Source organism: Nerophis ophidion, linkage group LG04 (genome assembly GCF_033978795.1).
Source record: "Nerophis ophidion isolate RoL-2023_Sa linkage group LG04, RoL_Noph_v1.0, whole genome shotgun sequence".
NCBI classification, from domain to species: Eukaryota; Metazoa; Chordata; class Actinopteri; order Syngnathiformes; family Syngnathidae; genus Nerophis; species Nerophis ophidion.
Genome location: NC_084614.1, coordinates 14,138,627 through 14,160,870, shown reverse-complemented (window position 1 = coordinate 14,160,870; position 22,244 = coordinate 14,138,627). Strand labels below are relative to the sequence as shown.

Here is a 22,244-nt window from a genome sequence, read left to right as displayed (position 1 = left end):
ATCACACAACGTGAGAATCGCGATACGTATTCGAATCGATTTTTTCCCCACACCCCTAATATATATATAGATATATGTGTGTGTGTGTGTATATATATATAAACAACACACTAGTAAAGCATTAATCCTGTAAGGTCCGATTGCAGCAGCCCCTGGCGACCAAGTGACCATCACAAGCGCACAGAGCGGTCAGGCCACAACACACCAGAGTGAAACATATCGCCTTGGCAACGTGCATCTACGTGATGGGCGTCAGAGGCAAAAGTCGACAAGAGAAGCACACTAACCGTGACTGGGGCTGAGAGCCATGTTGCCCGAATTCAAAGCTTCATCAAAGCGGGCGAATATGGTCTGTAACCTGCAGGGAGAAAGAAGAGAAGATTCAGAACACGCCACATCGAGGATGGTTGTCATGCAGGAGGGAAGGCAGGCATGTGTTTTTAAAAAACCTCGCTGCGAATCCACCAGCGTGTGCAGCACTCCAGGCCTCTCAGTTGGTGGGTGTGTCAACAACGACAACAACAACACAATCACCACCATCTTGCACCCCAAATACACACCTTGTTGTGATATGTGACCACCGCCCGCTATCCACAGGCACAATAAGGACAACATGGACGCCGCCTGCTGCTGCTGCGTGCTCACATTGATTGCGGACATAAGACAAGATGCCATCAGCCTCATACAAACCTTCAGTGGCGGTGTTCTGCTGACAAACACTGGCTAATGCATCCACGCAGAGTTTTCACGTGGCTCCATTCCCCCTCATTTGCATATTGAAACAGCTTCCTTCTTTGGCCCCTCGTCGCTTCAGATCCAAGATAGGCAATGAAAAGTGCCGCTGTGGTGCTCTTCAGCTCTTTGTATCCAAGGCGGTGCAGCGGCTCTCCAAGGAGGGAGGGGGCGGGAGGCAAAGACGACAAAAGCAGCCACCTACTGCTCTGCATACATGTTGTGTGTCAATCGCACGCACGGGGAAAAACCGGACGGAGGCTTTGGAGTGCGTGTGACGAGCGGCCAGCAGATTCAGTTACCCTTTACATAACCTCCCTCCGTACGCACTTTGTGCAGAGGGGGAGGGGCTGCAGCGACAGACAACCCAAAAGCAGCTCCTCCCCCTGCGTGTCTCTCACGCTCACCCCATTTGCCTTCTTCGTCCCCTGCATGTTTTCTGCTCTCGTCACGACAGTTTGGAGGTGTTCAAAATGCATTTTTAGACATATCAGCACGCATGGTTTTCGCTGACTTCTACCCTGAAGCCGAAGGATCAGAATGTGTCAAAACTGGAGATCCACCGGTATGTTTTTTTCAGTCGTGAAGGATAACCCACTTTCAGGTCCGATATTCATTGACGATTAAAGTGACATATTGGTGTTAAATTGTTTTAATAAATACCATATTTTCCTGACTATACAGTACATACAACCCCGTTTCCATAAGAGTTGGGAAATTGTGTTAGATGTAAAAATAAACGGAATATAATGATTTGCAAATCATTTTCAACCCATATTCAGTTGAATATGCTTCAAAGACAACATATTTGATGTTCAAACTGATAAGAATTTTTTTTTTGCAAATAATCATTAACTTTAGAATTTCATGCCAGCAACACGTGACAAAGAAGTTGGGAAAGGCGGCAATGAATACTGACAAAGTTGAGGAATGCTCATCAAATACTTATTTGGAACATCCCACAGGTGTGCAGGCTAATTGGGAACAGGTGGGTGCCATGATTGGGTATAAAAACAGCTTCCCAAAAAATGCTCAGTCTTTCACAAGAAAGGATGGGGCGAGGTACACCCCTTTATCCACAACTGCGTGAGCAAATAGTCAAACAGTTTAAGAAAAACGTTTCTCAAAGTGCAATTGCAAGAAATTTAGGGATTTCAAGATATACGGTCAATAATATCATCAAAAGGTTCAGAGAATCTGGAGAAATCACTCCACGTAAGCAGCATGGCCGGAAACCAACATTGAATGACCGTGACCTTCAATCCCTCAGACGGCACTGTATCAAAAAACGACATCAATATCTAAAGGTTATCACCACACGGGCTTAGGAACACTTCAGAAAACCACTGTCACTAAATACAGTTTGTCGCTACATCTGTAAGTGCAAGTTAAAGTTCTACTATGCAAGCGAAAGCCATTTATCAACAACATCCAGAAACGCCGCCGGCTACTCTGGGCCCGAGATCATCTAAGATGGACTGATGCAAAATGGAAAAGTGTTCTGTGGTCTGACGAGTCCACATTTCAAATTGTTTTTGGAAATATTCGACACCGTTTCATCCGGACCAAAGGGGAAGCGAACCATCCAGACTGTTATCGACGCAAAGTTCAAAAGCCAGCATCTGTGATGGCATGGGGGTGCATTAGTGCCCAAGGCATGGGTAACTTACGCAACTGTGAAGGCACCATTAATGCTGAAAGGTACATACAGGTTTTGGAACAACATATGCTACCATCTAAGTGCCGCCTTTTTCATGGACGCCCCTGTTTATTTCAGCAAGACAATGCCAAGCCACATTCAGCACGTGTTACAATAGCGTGGCTACGTAAAAAAAGAGTACGGGTATTTTCCTGGCCCGCCTGCAGTCCAGACCTGTCTCCCATCGAAAATGTGTGGCGCATTATGAAGCGTAAAATACGACTGCGGAGACCCCGGACTGTTGAACGACTGAAGCTCTACATCAGGGGTGCCCATTACGTCGATCGCGATCGACTGGTCGATCTCGGAGGGTGTGTCAGTCGATCTCAAGTCAGGCATTAAAAAATAGACATAAAAATGAGCAATCATCAATCATACCAAGACTTCACTTTCGTCAGTTGTTTGACATTCTCGGCACCCGAGGATCTTGTGAGATGACGCTGGCTGCTGCGAGCTCATATTTAAGAAAAAAATCACTAACAGGGCGGACGCAGAGAAACACATTTTATTTCTAGAGACTCCGTACCTACTGTCAAAACTCTAAAGACCGACTGCACAGTTCCTGTCTTCACCATAAAAGACCTGTTTCATCCTGCCTGTGCTAACAAAATAAGAGTCTCAGAAAGTTAGCGTGCACAAGCTAGCAAGCTACGGAGTTTGATGCCAATGTATTTATCCCCCGCCCTCAGCGACCGCTTTCTCACTTGCTTGCCCACCCGCACAGTAGATGACGTCACTCACCTGCTGCCAGACATTAAAGGGCCACACACATATGCTACTCTCATAACAAAGTGTTTAAAAACGAGTATGCAAGTTGGACTAATGAGATGCCAAATCCAACCACTTTCATGTGGTATTGGACAGAAAGGAGGACTTTTTTTTCCCTCCATTTGAAAATGCGGACGTTATCAGCACCACTGTCTGATTCCAATCAATGCAAGTCATCAGAATCAAATACACCAACTTATATTCTTGGCTTCATGAAAGAAAGGAATCTATGTGTGTTAAACATGCTTGTATTATCATTAAACACCATTAACTTGTTAACAAAAATGTCTCTTTCATAAATAAATCAATATAAATTATAAATAGGAATGAGGTAGATCTCCTCGACTTGGTCAATTGAAAAGTAGCTCGCCTGCAGAAAAAGTGTGAGCGCCCCTGCTCTACATAAAACAAGAATGGGAAAGAATTCCACTTTCAAAGCTTCAACAAATAGTTTCCTCAGTTCCCAAACGTTTATTGAGTGTTGTTAAAAGAAAAGGTGATGTAACACAGTGGTGAACATGCCCTTTCCCAACTACTTTGGCACGTGTTGCAGCCATGAAATTCTAAGTTAATTATTTACCAAAAAAAAAAAAGTTTATCAGTTTGAACATCAAATATCTTGTCTTTGTAGTGCATTCAACTGAATATGAGTTGAAAAGGCTTTGCAAATCATTGTATTCCGTTTGTATTTACATCTAACACGATTTCCCAACTCATACGGAAACAGGGTTTATTAGATACTCAAAGTGCTCACAGAGAAGTGGAAACCCATCATTCATTCACACCTGGTGGTGATAAGCTACATTTGTAGCCACAGCGGCCCTGTAGTAGACTGGCTGCCAGTTTGCGCCTACGGCCCCTCCGACCACCGCCTATCATTCATTCATCATTTATTCACCAGTGTGAGCGGCACCGGGGGCAAGGTTGAAGTGTCCTGCCCAAGGACACAACGGCAGCAATTTGGATGTCAAGAGGCGGGGAACGAACCTGCAACCCTCAGGTTTCTGGCACAGCCGCTCTACCCACTATGCCATACCGCCGCCATATAAGATAAAAGACGCAACCACTAAATTTTAGAAGAAACTAAAGTATTTTTCCATATATTGGGCAAACCGCAGATATATATACGTTGTGAAATTAGTTATTTACACAGAAAAATTTTGTAAATGTTTATTTACATACCTTAATTGTTTCCAAATGGTGTTTGTAAGAAGGCAGTAAAACGGCTGATCAAACAAAACGAAAGTCATCGCCATGAACCCGCAAGCTCGCTCTCCAATCAGCTAAACCAGGGATGTCAAACTCATTTTAGCTCAGGGGCCACATGGAGGAAAATCAGTGCACACACGGGCCGGACTATTAAAATGGTATAAAACCAAATATAAAAGTTTACATCCATGAAGGAAAGAAGTAAGTGAATTCATGATAATAACTGAATACATTTACATATACGGAAAAAATTGTTTTATTTTGTATTATCCGTTTTCTAGCCGTCCATTGCGGGTCTACGTGTACGGATTCTTCACCCTTGTGTGGTGTTCGGGTCGGTGGGACCCGTTTTCCTTTTTTATTAAAAGAAAAATGATACATCCATCCATCCATTTCTTACCGCTTGTCCCTTTAAGGGTCGCAGGGGGTGCTGGAGCCTATCTCAGCTGCATTCGACCGGAAGGCAGTGTACACCATGGAGAAGTATTCTTGTAAAATTAGCTTAAAATAATGGCGCTTAGGTGTATTGATTGACTGAAACTATTATTAGTAGATTGCACAGTTCAGTACATATTCCGTAAAACTGATCACTAAATGGTAACACCTGAATAAGTTTTTCAACTTGTTTTATTTAAATCAGGGACCAGGTTATTCAATTCATGGTAAACCTGTATATATGTATATATATATGTATATATATATATACATATATATATATATGTATATATATATATATATATATGAACAGACACACATATATATATACACATATTTATATATATATATACATATATATACACACATATATATATATATATACATACACACATATTTATATATATATAAACACACACACACATATATATATATACATATATATACACAAATATATATATATATATACATATATATGGCTAGAAAAGGTAGAAAAGCGCTATACAAGTACAGCCCATTTATCATTTATATACATATGTGTGTGTGTATATGTATATGTATATATATATATATATATATATATATATATATATATATATATATATATATATATGTATATGTATATGTATATATATATATATATATATATATATATATATATATATATATATATATATATATATATATACACACACATATGTATACCTGCTAATTTAGCATGCTATCATTAAGAAAATGAGCTTCGAGCCACAAATAGCCCCCAAGCCGTAGTTTGGACACCCCTGGATTCGACAGTTGACGTGTGCGTTTGGGCACAGCTCAGAGACAAGTTAGATTGGTGAAAATGACGCTAACTGGCTAAAATATGTGGGAAAGTTGCAGGTCCTGGACAACGTGGCGAGTCTGCACATCATTTTTTGGAGATGAATGAGCGTAAATTCAGAACTATTGCCCTGTTGTGCTGTGGGATTGTTGGGCTATATAAAACACTGCTGTAATAATTCTATGTGCAAGCATTTTGATGACAACTCACAGGGGGCTATGCTCGCTCTCTTCCCTGGGACTGTGTCATGGTTAAAAGTGTTCCACGCTATAACTACCCCACCCTGGAGCTGGGTCACAGAGTTGGCTCCAACGACGCCAGCTCATATTATCAAATCTGGTTTGAAAGTGGTTTGGATCCAATGGGTTTAAAAGTTGAGTTGTGACACGCCAACGAGCTTATAAGCCACTCAGAGAGGTTTTGATGAGGAAAACAAAAGGTTCTGTGGGAGCGTTATATGTATCTTGTCTATTCTGCATAACTAGATAGTAAGCAGAACCAAAAGTCTATTTATTTTGGAATCAGTTCTGCGGACCCACTTTCATACGGCTGAAAACTGTATCACAATATCAGTGTTTTATATCGGTTGATACCGATAAGTATAGATGTATTTGATGACCTATGGAAAATAGGGAGCAGGAAAACTATTTAATTTGAAATGTAACCTTCCTCTAGTTATAATCCCCTCAGATATTAAGGCAGAAAGCACGGAAAACACTCAATGTATTGTTGGGCGATATATCGATATACTCGATACACGCGGGTTTGTCTCTATGCGATATAGAAAATGACAATATCGTGATATTGGAGTATACGTTCTCACACAGTTGCTTTTAGCTGCGGGCATTACACTACAGGCTCTAATCAATCTTTATTGTTTCTCCTTCTCACGGAGACTTAAACCAAGCGCACCTTCTTACACACGCCACGTGTGCAACGTCACACGCTCCCGCAGAGCAGACAGGTAGCGACATGGTAACATTAGCTGAGATGCTAACGGCGCAGTGCGGGCGGTAATACGAGAAAAAGAAGGTGCCAATCTGGTAACAAATGAAGGAAGAATTAATTACCAAGAAAAACAGTACGGGGTGCATCGTCTGGCGGTGGTTTAGCTTTAAGCGGGAAGATGTTTAACAATTATGCGGCAAAAGAGGTGCTACAAAAAGTAGCACCCTTGCTAATGTAGCATCATTAATCAATTCATGTTACAAATATATACTATCAGCATAATACAGTCATCACACAAGTTAATCATCTTTGTATATACATTGAATTATTTACAATCCGGGGGGTGGGATGAGGAACTTTGGTTGATATCAGTACTTCAGTCATCAACAATCGCATCAACAGAGAAATGGACATTGAAACAGTGTAGGTGTTACTTAGTAGGATATGTACAGTGAGCAGTGAACATAGTGAGTTCAGAAAGCATAAGAACAAGTATGTACATTAGAAATACATTTAAATTTACATTAGGTTATTTACAATCCGGGGAGATGAGATGTGAATGGAGGAGGGTATTTGTAAAGGGTTGAAGTTGCCTGGAGGTGTTGTGGTGCATGTACAGTAGATGGCAGTATTGTCCTGTTTAAGAGTGTCACAACATTGCTGTTTACGGCAGACGAATTGCTTTACAGTACACGAAAACGTGACTGCTGTTGTTGTGTGTTGTTACCGCGCTGGGAGGACGTTAATGAAACTGCAACAATAAACCCACATAAGAAACCCTGAACTCGCCCTCGATCATTCTACAGTTATAACATCAATATAAACGCTGTTTATATTGTGGGAAAGCGGACGTGAAAACAGGCTGTCCTCACTCAGGTCCGCATGGAGCTGGAGGGGGCGTGGCCTCCAGCTCCGCCTGAATTTCCGGAGAAAATTTGTCCCGGGAGGTTTTCGGGAGAGGTGCTGAATTTCGGGAGTCTCCCGGAAATTCCGGGAGGGTTGGCAAGTATGGTACTGTTACACCCCTATAAAATACACATTGAAAAAGCAAATACAAATTACCCTAAAAATAATTTGTTAGATAAAAATCAGTTAAAAAAGTTAAAAACAGTTAAAAGTCTCATGCTGGGTTAAAAGCAAGTGACTGAAAATGGGTTTTAAGAAGGCTCTCAAAAGTAGCCAAAGAAGGGGCCTGTCTCACATGGAGAGGGAGGTCGTTCCAGAGTTTGGGACCCGCAACAGAGAAGGCCCTGTCCCTTCTGAGCTTGCGCTTTGATTTGGGACGGCGTGGCGAAGTTGGGAGAGTGGCCGTGCCAGCAATCTGAGAGTTACTGGTTCAATCCCCACCTTCTACCATCCTAGCCACGTCCGTTGTGTCCTTGGGCAAGACACTTCACCCTTGCTCCTGATGGGGCCTGGTTAGCGCCTTGCATGGCAGCTCCCTCCATCAGTGTGTGAATGTGTGTGTGAATGGGTGAATGTGGAAATACTGTCAAAGCGCTTTGGGCTCCTTAAAAAGGGGTAAAAAAGCGCTGAACAAGTACAACCATTTACCATTTACCTCCAGGATCAGCTGATCAGCTGACCTGAATGACCGGGTGGGGGCATAGAGGTGGAGCGGCTCAGAGAGGTAAGGTGGGGCAAGACCACATAAGGATTTTTTTTTTTTTTAAATGCACACAGGCTAACTTATTACCGATTCAATGAATGCAGGTTTGGGACTTGTCGGGATGGCGAGGTTTTGATTGATTGATTGATTGATTGATTGAAACTTTTATTAGTGGATTGCACAGTTCAGTACATATTCCGTACAATTGACCACTAAATGCTAACACCCCAATAAGTTTTTCAACTTTCTTAAGTCGGGGTCCACGTTAATCAATTCATGGTATGTAGACCGGAGACAGCGTTGACGTGCATGTCACATGACACATGACACATGACACACTGGCCCTCAGCCAGCATTCACAGACGCAAGACTCATGGACGGCAGTCAGTGGCAGTGCAAATGTGGGAAGCAGCGAGGCGATGGAGATTAGAATGAAAACAACCTTCAACGCCGCACATGTAACCAGGGCGACTGAAGGACATCAACACATGACATGAACACACACACACACACACACACACACACACACACACACACACACACACACAAGCGCTCAATCGTTTGCATTTTCAGCACCCCCGGTCTGTCCTTCCCCACCCCCCATCACCCATCACCCCCTCTTCAACCACCGCCTGTCAGCATTGTGCTCGGAATAAAAAGTGTCTCTGTGTGCGTGAAGGGCAGAGTGGTGCATGGCATGGCCTGGGACTAACCGGACGGTGTGTGTGTGTGTGTGTGTGTGTGTGTGTGTGTGTGTGTGTGTGTGTGTGTGTGTGTGTGTGTGTGTGTGTGTGTGTGTGTGTGTGTGTGTATTATACAAATGCTCCGAAGAGAGAGATAGAGAGAGAGAGAGAGAAAGAGAGAGAGAGAGAGAGAGAGAGAGAGAGAGAGAGAGAGGGAGAGAGACAGAGAGAGAGAGAGAGACACACAAAAAAAGAAAAACGACTTACCGTGCAGCAGGGAGTCCTCTCTTTGCCAAGTCTGCTCGTACCCGCTCGCCAACGTGACGGTAAATGTTGACGATAGTTGTGATGGAGGCCTCTCGTACCTAGGGGAAACATCGACGACGTTTAAGTTGACATTCAGGCTTTCCTGGCCCCTTGCAGTGATATACAGTGTACACGGGGCCCCCCCGGCTTGCCGTTGTTTAGGATATCTCTTGGCAAACATCCTGGTCAAGAGCCTCCCCACCACTAGTTGGCGTGGAAAACCCTGGAAGATCCGACCAAAACATTCTGTCTTACTCGCTCGCATTTCCTTACAGCAAGAATTGGATATGCCTATAAGTCGCTACTTTTTTCTATGCTTTGCACCCTGCGGCTTATAAAAACGGTGCAGTTCATTTATGGATTTCTCTTCGCCGACGGCCTCAATGCAAATAATTTTCATAAAACACAATGGTGCGTTATTGTTTGTGCTATGGCGCCATGATTCCTACCGTTTTAAGAACATTCAAATTAATGCTTCACAATGCTTTAAGAACATTAAGATTCATGCTCCATACTGTTTTAAGAACATTAAAATTCATGCTGCAAACTGTTTTAAGAACATTAAAATTCATGCTCCATACTGCTTTTAGAACATTAAAATTCATGCTCCATACTGCTTTTAGGACTTTAAAATTCATGCTCCATACTGCTTTTAGGACATTAGAATTCATGCTCCATACTGCTTTTACAACATTAAAATCCATGCTCCATACTGCTTTTAGAACATTAAAATTCATGCTCCATACTGCTTTTAGGACATTAAAATTCATGCTCCATACTGTTTGAAGAACATTAAAATTCATGCTCCAAACGGTTTTAAGAACATTAAAATTGATGCTCCATACTGTTTTAAGAATAATAAAATTCACGCTCCGTACTGTTTAAAGAACATTAAAATTCATGCTCCATACTGCTTTAACATTAAAATTCATGCTCCATACTACTTTTAGAACATTAAAATTCATGCTCCATACTGCTTTAAGAACATTAAAATTCATGCTCCATACTGCTTTTACAACATTAAAATTAATGCTCCATACTGCTTTAAGAACATTAAAATTCATGCTCCATACTGCTTTTAGAGCATTAAAATTCATGCTCCATACTGTTTTAACATTAAAATTCATGCTCCATACTACTTTTAGAACATTAAAATTCATGCTCCATACTACTTTTAGAACATTAAAATTCATGCCCCATACTGTTTTAAGAACATTAAAATTCATGCTCCATACTACTTTTAGAGCATTAAAATTCATGCTTCATACTGCTCTAAGAACATTAAAATTCATGCTCCATACTGCTTTTAGAGCATTAAAATTCATGCCCCATACGGTTTTAAGAACATTAAAATTCATGTTCCATACTGCTTTTAGAACATTAAAATTCATGCTCCATACTGCTTTTGGAACATTAAAATTCATGCTCCATACTGCTTTTAGGACATTAGAATTCATGCTCCATACTGCTTTTACAACATTAAAATCCATGCTCCATACTGCTTTTAGAACATTAAAATTCATGCTCCATACTGCTTTTAGGACATTAAAATTCATGCTCCATACTGCTTTTAGAACAGTAGATGTAATTATAGACATTAAGCTAATACTGCTGCTTCGTCACAAGCAGTAACATGTTCAATTTACATTTTTTTTTTAATCAGGTCTTCAGTTGGTGGCCATGATCTGCATGCCTGCAGGGCCTTTCGCACTTATTTTGTTCCAACCTGAAGCCCTCTGTGATTGGATGCTGGTGAAAAGGTTGGGGAACAGATGAGGGTTTAGGATGCTGATTGGCCGGGACAGCGTGTGGGTGGTGGTGTATAATCACCGGGTAGACGACAGCAGCAAATTTCAGCTTTGGGGTGCAGGAGGCACTAATGATGCTCTAATCTCCCCTCAAACACACACACACACACACACATGTGCAAGTGCAAGTGCATTTCCTTGCTAAAAACAGTAATAATAGAAGTAACGTCGCTCTTTTCTTACCTGAGGGTTTTGGTCTCCAGTAAGAGTGCAGAGATGAGGAACTATCTTGCTGAGGCTCAGCGAGCGCGAGCCGTACCTGCAAGTAACACACCAGGAGTGTTAAAGACGTGACGTAAATGCACAAAGGCGACAACGTAGCTTTGCCGGACATGCCGGTTCATACGTCCACTCAAAACACCGCGTCAGCAGTACAGGTTGCCCCGTGTGAAGCTGCATCGGCTCCCGTATCGCATGATTTACTGGCACAATTTTCGCGCCACAATTCGCACGACAGTGTCAGGCATTTGCAAAAAGATGCTAACATTAGCGCCGCGACTCTAAAAGGCCAGTTTAGCTGCAAAACATTTGGCTGAGTTGAAAGTAACATTAAAATGTTAACAAGTTAACATTTTAACTGATACCAGTACTGAATCCGTACTTTTAAAAACAGCCTTGTTGCTTAATCTGTGTCCCAACACATTTAAAACATGTAGAAGTACAAAGTCTTGTGAATGAACAGCAAAACCTTTTTATTCTAAGGAGTTTAGTGACATTTAAGTTGAAGAGGCTAGTAATAACTAAGACGAGTATAACTACTACTACATTACATACGATATATTACTCGTGCAATTTAAATACTACTATATAACACAAAATATATTACTTCTACAATGTCACTACTACTACATTATATACAATATATTACTCCTACAATATAACTACTATTACAATACATACAATATATTACTCCTTCAATATAACTACTACCCGATTGTAGCTGGGATAGGCACCAGCGCCCCCCGCGACCCCAAAGGGAATAAGCGGTAGGAAATGGATGGATGGATTACAATACATACAATATATTACTCCTACAATATAACTACTATTACATTACTTACAATATATTACTCCTACAATATAACTACTATTACATTACATACAATATATTACTCCTACAATATAACTACTATTACATTACAAACAATATATTACTTGTACAATATCACTACTACTAGATTACTTACAATATGTTACTTGTATAATATAACTACATCACTCCTACAATATAACTACTACTACATTACATACAATATATTACTCCTACAATATAACTACTATTACATTACATATAATATATTACTCCTACAATATAACTACTATTACATTACATACAATATATTAGTCCTACATTACTTACAATATATTACTCCTACAATATAACTACTATTACATTACAAACAATATATTACTTGTACAATATCACTACTACTACATTACTTACAATATAGTACTCCTACAATATAACTACTATTAAATTACATACAATATATTACTTGTACAATAGCACTACTACTACATTACTTACAATGTATTACTCTTACAATATAACTACTATTTAATTACATACAATATATTACTTGTACAATAGCACTACTACTACATTACTTACAATGTATTACCCCTACAATATAACTACTATTACATAACATACAATATATTACCCCTACAATATAACTACTATTACATAACATACAATATATTACTCCTACAATATAACTACTACCCGATTGTAGCTGGGATAGGCACCAGCGCCCCCCGCGACCCCAAAGGGAATACGCGGTAGAAAATGGATGGATGGATTACAATACATACAATATATTACTCCTACAATATAACTAGTATTACATTACATACAATATATTACTTCTACAATATCACTACTACTACATTACTTACAATGTATTACTCCTACAATATAACTATTACATTACATACCATATATTACTCCTACAATATAACTACTACTACATTAAATACAATATATTACCCCTACAATATAACTACTACTACATTACATACAATATATTACCCATACAATATAACTACTACTACATTACTTACAATATATTACTCCTACAATATAACTATTACATTACATACCATATATTACTCCTACAATATAATTGCTACTACATTAAATACAATATATTACCCCTACAATATAACTACTAATAAATTACATACAATATATTACTTGTACAATAGCACTACTACTACATTACATACAATATATTACCCATACAATATAACTACTAATACATTACATACAATATATTACTCCTACAATATAACTACTACTACATTACTTACAATATATTACTCCTACAATATAACTACTACTACATTACATACAATATATTACCCATACAATATAACTACTACTACATTACTTACAATATATTACTCCTACAATATAACTATTACATTACATACCATATATTACTCCTACAATATAATTGCTACTACATTAAATACAATATATTACCCCTACAATATAACTACTAATAAATTACATACAATATATCACTTGTACAATAGCACTACTACTACATTACATACAATATATTACCCATACAATATAACTACTATTACATTACATACAATATATTACCCATACAGTATAACTACTAATACATTACATACAATATATTACTCCTACAATATAACTACTACTACATTACTTACAATATATTACTCCTACAATATAACTACTATTAAATTACATACAATACATTACTTGTACAATAGCACTACTACTACATTACATACATTACCCCCACAATATAACTACTATTGCATTACATACAATATATTACTCCTACAATATAACTACTATTACATTACATACAATATATTACCCCGCGACCCCGTAAGGGACAAGCGGTAGAACATGGATGGATGGATGGATATTACTCCTACAATATAACTACTACTACATTAAATACAATATATTACCCCAACAATATAACTACTAATAAATTACATACAATATATTACTTGTACAATAGCACTACTACTACTACATTACATACAATATATTACCCATACAATATAACTACTATTACATTAAATACAATATATTACTCCTACAATATAACTACTACTACATTACTTACAATATATTACTCCTACAATATAACTACTATTACATTACATACAATACATTACTCCTACAATATAACTACTATTACATTACAAACAATATATTACTTGTACAATATCACTACTACTAGATTACTTACAATATGTTACTTGTATAATATAACTACATCACTCCTACAATATAACTACTACTACATTACATACAATATATTACTCCTACAATATAACTACTATTACATTACATACAATATATTACTCCTACATTACTTACAATATATTACTCCTACAATATAACTACTATTACATTACAAACAATATATTGTACAATATCACTACTACTAGATTACTTACAATAGGTTACTTGTATAATATAACTACATCACTCCTACAATATAACTACTACTACATTACATACAATATATTACTCCTACAATATAACTACTATTAAATTACATAAAATGTATTACTTGTACAATAGCACTACTATTACATTACACACAATATATTACTCCTACAATATAACTACTACTACATTACATACAATATATTACTCCTACAATATAACTACTATTACATTACATACCATATATTACTCCTATAATATAACTACTATTACATTACAAACAATATATTACTTGTACAATATCACTACTACTAGATTACTTACAATATGTTACTTGTACAATATAACTACATCACTCCTACAATATAACTACTACTACATTACTTACAATATATTACTCCTACAATATAACTACTATTACATTACAAACAATATATTACTCCTACAATATAATTACTATTACATCACTTACAATATATTACTCCTACAATATAACTACTATTACATTACAAACAATATATTACTTGTACAATATCACTACTACTAGATTACTTACAATATGTTACTTGTATAACTACATCAAACCTACAATATAACTACTACTACATTACTTACAATATATTACTCCTACAATATAACTACTATTACATTACTTACAATATATTTCTCCTACAATATAACTACTACATTACATACATCACTCGTACAATATCACTAATACTACTACATGTTAGTGTGTTTTGTGCAAGCCGGTAACTTGACGTGCAACAAAGCCACAACGCAAGCAAGATATGGGGACTTCTAGGCCGATAAAATTGCGAGAACACGCCGTCTCAGCACATCGACTTTCTCAGATGGAATCTGTGAGTGAGACTGTGGTCACGGGGGAAATGTGTCTACATATGGGGGAAGGAGTGGGGTGATGTTGTGTTTGGCAACGTGCTTTGAGAAAAGTAAAACATCATAGAGGATCGCGCGACGACTCGAGTAATGGAGAACAGATCTGGATGCTAAAAGACGGCAGAAGAAAGAAGTGTGCAGGAATTAAGGTCATGTGACGTGCAGCACATGTGCCACCTTGGCCCACATTTTAAGGAGATTAATCCCAGAGAGTCTTTAAGAAAATGGGGCTAGCTTGTGGAGGTGATGGTCAGGGGCTGTATTTATCAAGCTTCTTAGAATTACTCCTAAGAACTCTGCTAAGAGTTGACTTATGAATAAAGAAATTCTTCGCTGAAAGCTGCACTTAAAAGTTAGTTATCAAGCTGACTATTACATTACACACATGATACATGGTTATCAACTCACACTTTCAGCGAGTGTAGGACTGAATCTTAAGTGCCACATTCAGAGCTGAATTACGACGTTACTATATGCCGTAAACAGAATTTTAAGGGACGTCATTTCTGTGTCCATAGAAATGACCAATCACGGAAGGGAATCCCTCGTCCAAGAATAAAGAAATATCTTGGAAATATTTAAGTGGACAATGGGAGTGTATATTTTGACAATAAATTACAAAATAATACAAAACTAAATGAAAGATTCTGAGAATCCTCTCAAAGAGCTCCTAACGTATCCTAAAAATCTCCGCGTGAGGAGTTTTAGCACTCATTTGTGCACTTTTTTTACATACTTATATGTGAGCACTAATGTTGCACTCCTATATGAACACACAACTTTTGCACCTACTTGTTGCTCATATGTGAGCACACGTGTGCACCTATTTAACACACTTATATACGAGCACACAACTTGTGCACTTATTTTACATACTTATATATGTGCACATGACTTCTGCAATTTATTTATGCACTTGTTGTACAGTTATAATTGTGCACTTTAACCTGTGCACTTTACTGGTGCACCTCTTTTACACATTTATACAAGTGCACATAACTTGTGCACTTTGTTGGTGGACTTATTTTACACACTTATGTATTTACTAGGGGTGTAACGGTACGTGTATTTGTATTGAACCGTTTCGGTACGGGGGTTTCAGCTCGGTTTGGAGGTGTACCGAACGACACGGACACATTAAGTAGCGCACCGCACGTTTTGTAAACAATGCACACCGAGGCACCATGAATTGATTTACGTGGACCCCGACTTAAACAAGTTGAAAAACTTATTCGGGTGTTACCATTTAGTGGTCAATTGTACAGAATATGTACTGTGCAATCTACTAGTTTCAATCAATAAAAAAAAACACACAGCATGCTAGCATCGGGCTATGGTAGACTGACCACAACTCCTCTTTTCACCGGATATGTCTTCTTTGCGGAGCTGTCCAGGTGGAGTTTCTTTAATGCCTCGAATGTCCGGCATTTTAAGTTAGGGTTGCGTGTATTTTCAATGTACGTTCAGGGTTAAGAAGGGGTTAAAAACAAAAAAAAGGGGGTGCGCGTAACAGCATTGGTGAGGGAGGGACAAAGACAGAGAGAGCGAGAGAGTTATGATAAACGCGCATGTGTCTCCAGGCTTTAGTTTTTCATTACTAATGTTTTAAAGGCCCACGGCACATTTTAAAAATACTATTAAAATAAACAAAAACATAAACAAAAGTGAAATAAAAAAGCTTAAAGGCTACATGTAATTTAGAAAAAGTTGCAACGTTGACTAATAAAACAAAGCTGGGTTTTTTTCTATCAAACTGTCATTGCTCAAAACATAATATTGAATCAAAATCAATGTTATTATGAATTATTGACCTATCCAAGGTTCCGATTACTTCACATCAAATATTCCATTAAGAAACATATTTTTGGTGGAAGATTTAGCAAATGTGTTGAATAAATAATCAAAAAATGTATATATATATATATATTTTTTTTTTTTTACTGTACAGAAAATAAACTGAACCGTGACCTCTGAACCGAGGTACGTACCGAACCGAAATTTTTGTGTACCATTACACCCCGAGTATTTACACATAACTTGTGCACTTGATTAATGCACTTATTGCACAAACTTATATATTTACACTTATTTTACACACTTATATATAGTATGTGCAAATAACATGTGCACTTTATTGGTGCACTACATGTGTGTTTAACTCTTAAAATGTCAGTGCCTTGAAGAAGTCAGTATTCAACCTTAGATTGAAAAGCCTCACAATACAAAAACAGTCCATTCAAAATTTTCCAACTGAATTTTCTAGTTGTGGAATATTTTTGATATTTTTGAATATCTTTTATAAATATTGTTATAAATATAAATATCCTTCCGCTCCCTAAACGTTCGCGCACGTCTCTCTCGCCTCAGTGCCATCCCCCGCTGGCAACTCCTAACCACTTATGACACCTCTGAGGGTCTCTTAAAGGGGAACATTATCACCAAACCTATGCAAGCGTCAATATATATCTTGATGTTGCAGAAAAAAAGACCATGTATTTTTTTAACCGATATCCGAACTCTAAATGGGTGAATTTTGGCAAATTAAACGCCTTTCTGTTTATCGGTCTTTTAGCGATGACGTCAGAACATGACGTCACTGAGGTAACACACCCGCCATACTCATTTTCACATTACAAACACTGGGTCTCAGCTCTGTTATTTTCCGTTTTTTCGACTATTTTTTGGAACCTTGGAGACATCATGCCTCGTGGGTGTGTTGTCGGAGGGTGTAACAACACTAACAGGGAGGGATTCAAGTTGCACCACTGGCAAGAAATCTGCCGCCAGACCCCCATTGAATGTACCAAAGTGTCTTCACACTTGACCGGCGATGCTAAGACAGACATGGCACAGAGATGTATGGATAACCTGCAGATGCATTTGCAACGATTAAGTCAACGAAATCACAAAGGTGAGTTTTGTTGATGTTGTTGACTTAAGTGCTAATCAGACATATTTGGTCACGGCATAACTGCCAGCTAATCGATGCTAACATGCCACGCTAATCGATGCTAACATGCTATTTACGCTAACTGGATGTACATTTGAAACTAATACCCACATTTAATGCGAAACAAACACTTACCAATCGACGGATTTAAGTTGCTCCAGTGTCACAAGATGCGAAAGTCCTGATCGTTTGGTCTGCACATTTTACCGGCGATGCTAATAAGGCAGCCATGCTATGGGCCACTTCATTAGGTACACCCACGCTATGGCCGAATAGCGTCAATAGCTATTCGCTCAATAGCTTCAATTTCTTCTTCAATTTCGTTTTTGCTATCTGCCTCCATACTCCGACCATCTGTTTCAATACATGCGTAATCTGTTGAATCGCTTAAGCCGCTGAAATCCGAGTCTAAATCCGAGCTAATGTCGCTATATCTTGCTGCGGTAACCGCCATGTTGTTTGTATTGGCAGCCCTGTATGACGTCACAGGGAAATGGATAGTGGTTTGGAAGATAGCGAAAATAAGGCACTTTAAAGCTTTATTTAGGGATATTCCGGGACCGGTAAAATTTTGAAAAAAACTTCAAAAAATACAACAAGCCACTGGGAACTGATTTTTATTGTTTTTCACCCTTTTGAAATTGTGAAAATGTTCCTCTTTAAATATCGTGGGGAGTAGGAGTGATTCTTAGACTTAAGAAAGTTGATAAATAGCTTTTATTCTTAAGTTTGAGAGTAGGACTAAATTTCGCAAATTCTCAGGACTTAAAAGTGTAAAATGGCACTCTAAGACGCTTGATAAATACGGCCCCAGGTCTGTAAACAAGATTCAAGGCAAATCATGTAATAAGACATATGGTAGAAATGATGTCTAGAATATTGGATATATAACAAGGTATAGTAATGTCAGTCATGGACAAGATCTCACTGAAGAATGCAATTAAAATAAATGTACTTACAGTCCGAGCGTGGTACTGAGGCAGAGGCAGAGTCCTTCCCGGCTGCGGAAGTTCTTATGTTTAAAAAAAGGAAGGAGTCGTTCCCAGACGTACTGTGAGGAGGGAGAGAGGCGAAGCGTGAGTGGGAAGATAACGGCGGGTCACTTGACAGCAGCTGAGAAGATTACGGAGCAGGTTGACGAGGCCACGCTCTGTGACCAGGACATATTCCTGTGGCGTCCAGAAGAGGGCGCCCGTGACGACCACAGAGGACACATGCAGTGCAGGACTCACGGCACTTCACTTTTTCCACATTTTGTTATGTTGTACAGCCATTCCAAAGAGGAATGCATCATTTTTGTCCTCAAAATTCTACACACAATACCCAATGACATTGTAAAAATCTTTTTTTAAAGATATTTTGGCAAAAATATAAAAAATTGAAAACTAAGAAATCCCATAGAAGTATTGAAAGCCTTCGTGCAATACTTTGTTGATGCACCTCCTCCACTGATCGCTAAAGAGTCCTGGTGGTTCCAAACGTCTTATTGTGCTTATTGGGAACTTCAAGGCACCCCTGCCCAGATCTGTGCCATGCCGTCCAAAGACAATTCCTTGGACTTTATTCTTGGTTTTTATGCACAGGTGTGTGCCTTTCCAAATCGTTCAGTTTACCACAAGCACACTCTAATTTAGCTGGAGGAACTTCTCAAGGATGATCAGGTGAAACAAATTGCACCTGAGCTCACTTTTGAGCTCCATGGCAAAGGCTGTGAATACTTATGTAAATTTTAATTATTTAAAAAATATATATTTTTAAATACATTTGCATCAATGTAAATACTTTATCAAAATTGTCATTTTGGGGCAGTGTGTGTATAATTTTGAGGACAAAAAAATAATTAATTCTATTTTGGAATAAGGCTGTAAAATAACAAAATGTGGAAGAAGAAAAGTGAAGTGAATTATATTTATATAGCGCTTTTCTCTAGTGACTCAAAGCGCTTTTACATAGTGAAACCCAATATCTAAGTTACATTTGAACCAGTGTGGGTGGCACCGGGAGCAAGTGGGTAAAGTGTCTTGCCCAAGGACACAACAGCAGTGACTAGGATGGCGGAAGTGGGGCTCGAACCTGGAACCCTCAAGTTGCTGGCACTGCCGCTCTACCAACCGAGCTATACCGCCCCAAAAGCACTGTATGAAAGTTGTTAATTTGTGTCTTTGTGGCTTTTTTTCAACACTGAATTTATTTAAAAAAAAATTTGCATTTGAATTATGTGAACTGAATATTTTTGTTTTGTTTGTTACATCGAACTATGTTGACAATTTCATTTAAAAAAACCTCACTGTTTTCAAATTACAAGCAAAGATTTTTTTTAAACTGAATTTTTATACACTGAATTGTAAAACACTGTTCTTTTTTCAATGGAATCGTGGGCATAATTTGGGGCAAAAAAATGCAGTTCCCAAAACTCAAACGCAAAAAATCCAGTTCCATAAATTCTGTGTAAAAAAAAAAGAAAGAAAAATCACAAATTAACCTCCACAACGGTGAATGGGGATGCACTGTGTATACAAACATGATCCCCTTAGTGCTCTGGTGGTCTAACGCCACTTAGTTTTTTCATTTGTTCATAAAAGGTAACTATGTAACTAAAGCATGTGCCTCCAGATGGCACCAAAAATAAACAATTACTAATTTTATTATTGTTATTTCACCCCTGGTTATTTTCTTTCAAACTGTTGCCTCTCATCTTCGGTCCTGTAGCTTTACGCTTGCTGCGGTCGCTGCTATTAACCTTAAGTCTGGTCTTAGCAGCACAGGCCGCTAGGTACTGCCTCCATAAATCTTCACCAATGTGACTTTTAGGGTGACTTGTCAGATTTTGTGTTGCAGCTCGCCTTTAATTCTCCACTTTTTTCTGCAGAACTACTCTTATCCATGCACTCGGTATCACGACATCACAAATGTGCGACCAAACCGTAGGGGAGGGGAGGTGTGGAGGAGCCAGGCAGAAGCACAAGCCACAACAGACCAACGACAAACACGGAGCCAAGCCTTTTTTTATTTTTTTATTATCGGCTCATTTAATCGGTGGATTTTTCATAATCGGAATATCGGTGTGACATAATAATATAATGTCGGCAGCCGAGAATATCCTGCATCCCTATCAAAAACAATAAATTATTAATTGTGAGGGTCTTATCTATAGCGTATGTATGTGTTTATCCTGGTTGAAACACTGGTTGTTTTTTACATTTAGATAGAAGACAGATGACGGAAGACGGAGGACGGATGGACAGATGGATAGAAGACAGATAGTAGACAGACAGGTTGTAGACAGACAGACGGACACAGACAGACAGACAGACAGATAGTAGACGGACAGACAGACAGACAGACAGATAGTAGACGGACAGACAGACAGTAGACGGACAGACAGCTAGACGGACGGACAGATAGATAGATGGATTGTAGATAGTAGATAGATAGTAGATAGATAGAAGACAGATACAAGACAGACGTACGGACAGACAGACAGACAGACAGGCAGTAGACAGATAGTAGACAGACGGACAGACAGATAGTAGAAGGACAGACAAGTAGTAGACGGACGGATAGATAGATAGATAGAAGATGGTAGATAGAAGACAGAAAGTAGATGGACGGACAGATAGTGGACAGACAGACAGAGACAGTTAGATAGATAGAAGATAGTAGATAGACAGTAGAGAGATAGAAGACGGATAGTAGACGGACGGACAGATAGTGGACGGACAGATAGTACACAGACGGACGGATGGATAGGTAAGATAGACAGAAGATAGTAGATAGATAGTAGAGAGATATATAGATAGAAGACAGATAGTGGACGGACGGACAGATGGTAGACAGACGGACGGACAGATGGTAGACAAACGGACGGATAGATAGATAGATAGATAGATAGATAGATGGATAGATGGATAGATAGATAGATAGAT

At 38.6% G+C, this 22,244-nt stretch overlaps 1 protein-coding gene across 1 annotated transcript in view; it reads right to left on the bottom strand.

Annotated features, from left to right (window-relative positions):
• Positions 1-22,244, bottom strand: part of clasp2 (cytoplasmic linker associated protein 2) — a 136,547-nt gene that overhangs the window by 90,446 nt on the left and 23,857 nt on the right. The window contains exons 4-7 of the mRNA XM_061897143.1: positions 19,278-19,369; positions 11,204-11,279; positions 9,174-9,271; positions 288-358 (exon numbers count right to left, since the gene is read on the bottom strand). Coding sequence (XP_061753127.1) covers positions 288-358; positions 9,174-9,271; positions 11,204-11,279; positions 19,278-19,369 — 337 coding nt within the window. The remainder of the gene's footprint in view (positions 1-287; positions 359-9,173; positions 9,272-11,203; positions 11,280-19,277; positions 19,370-22,244) is intronic.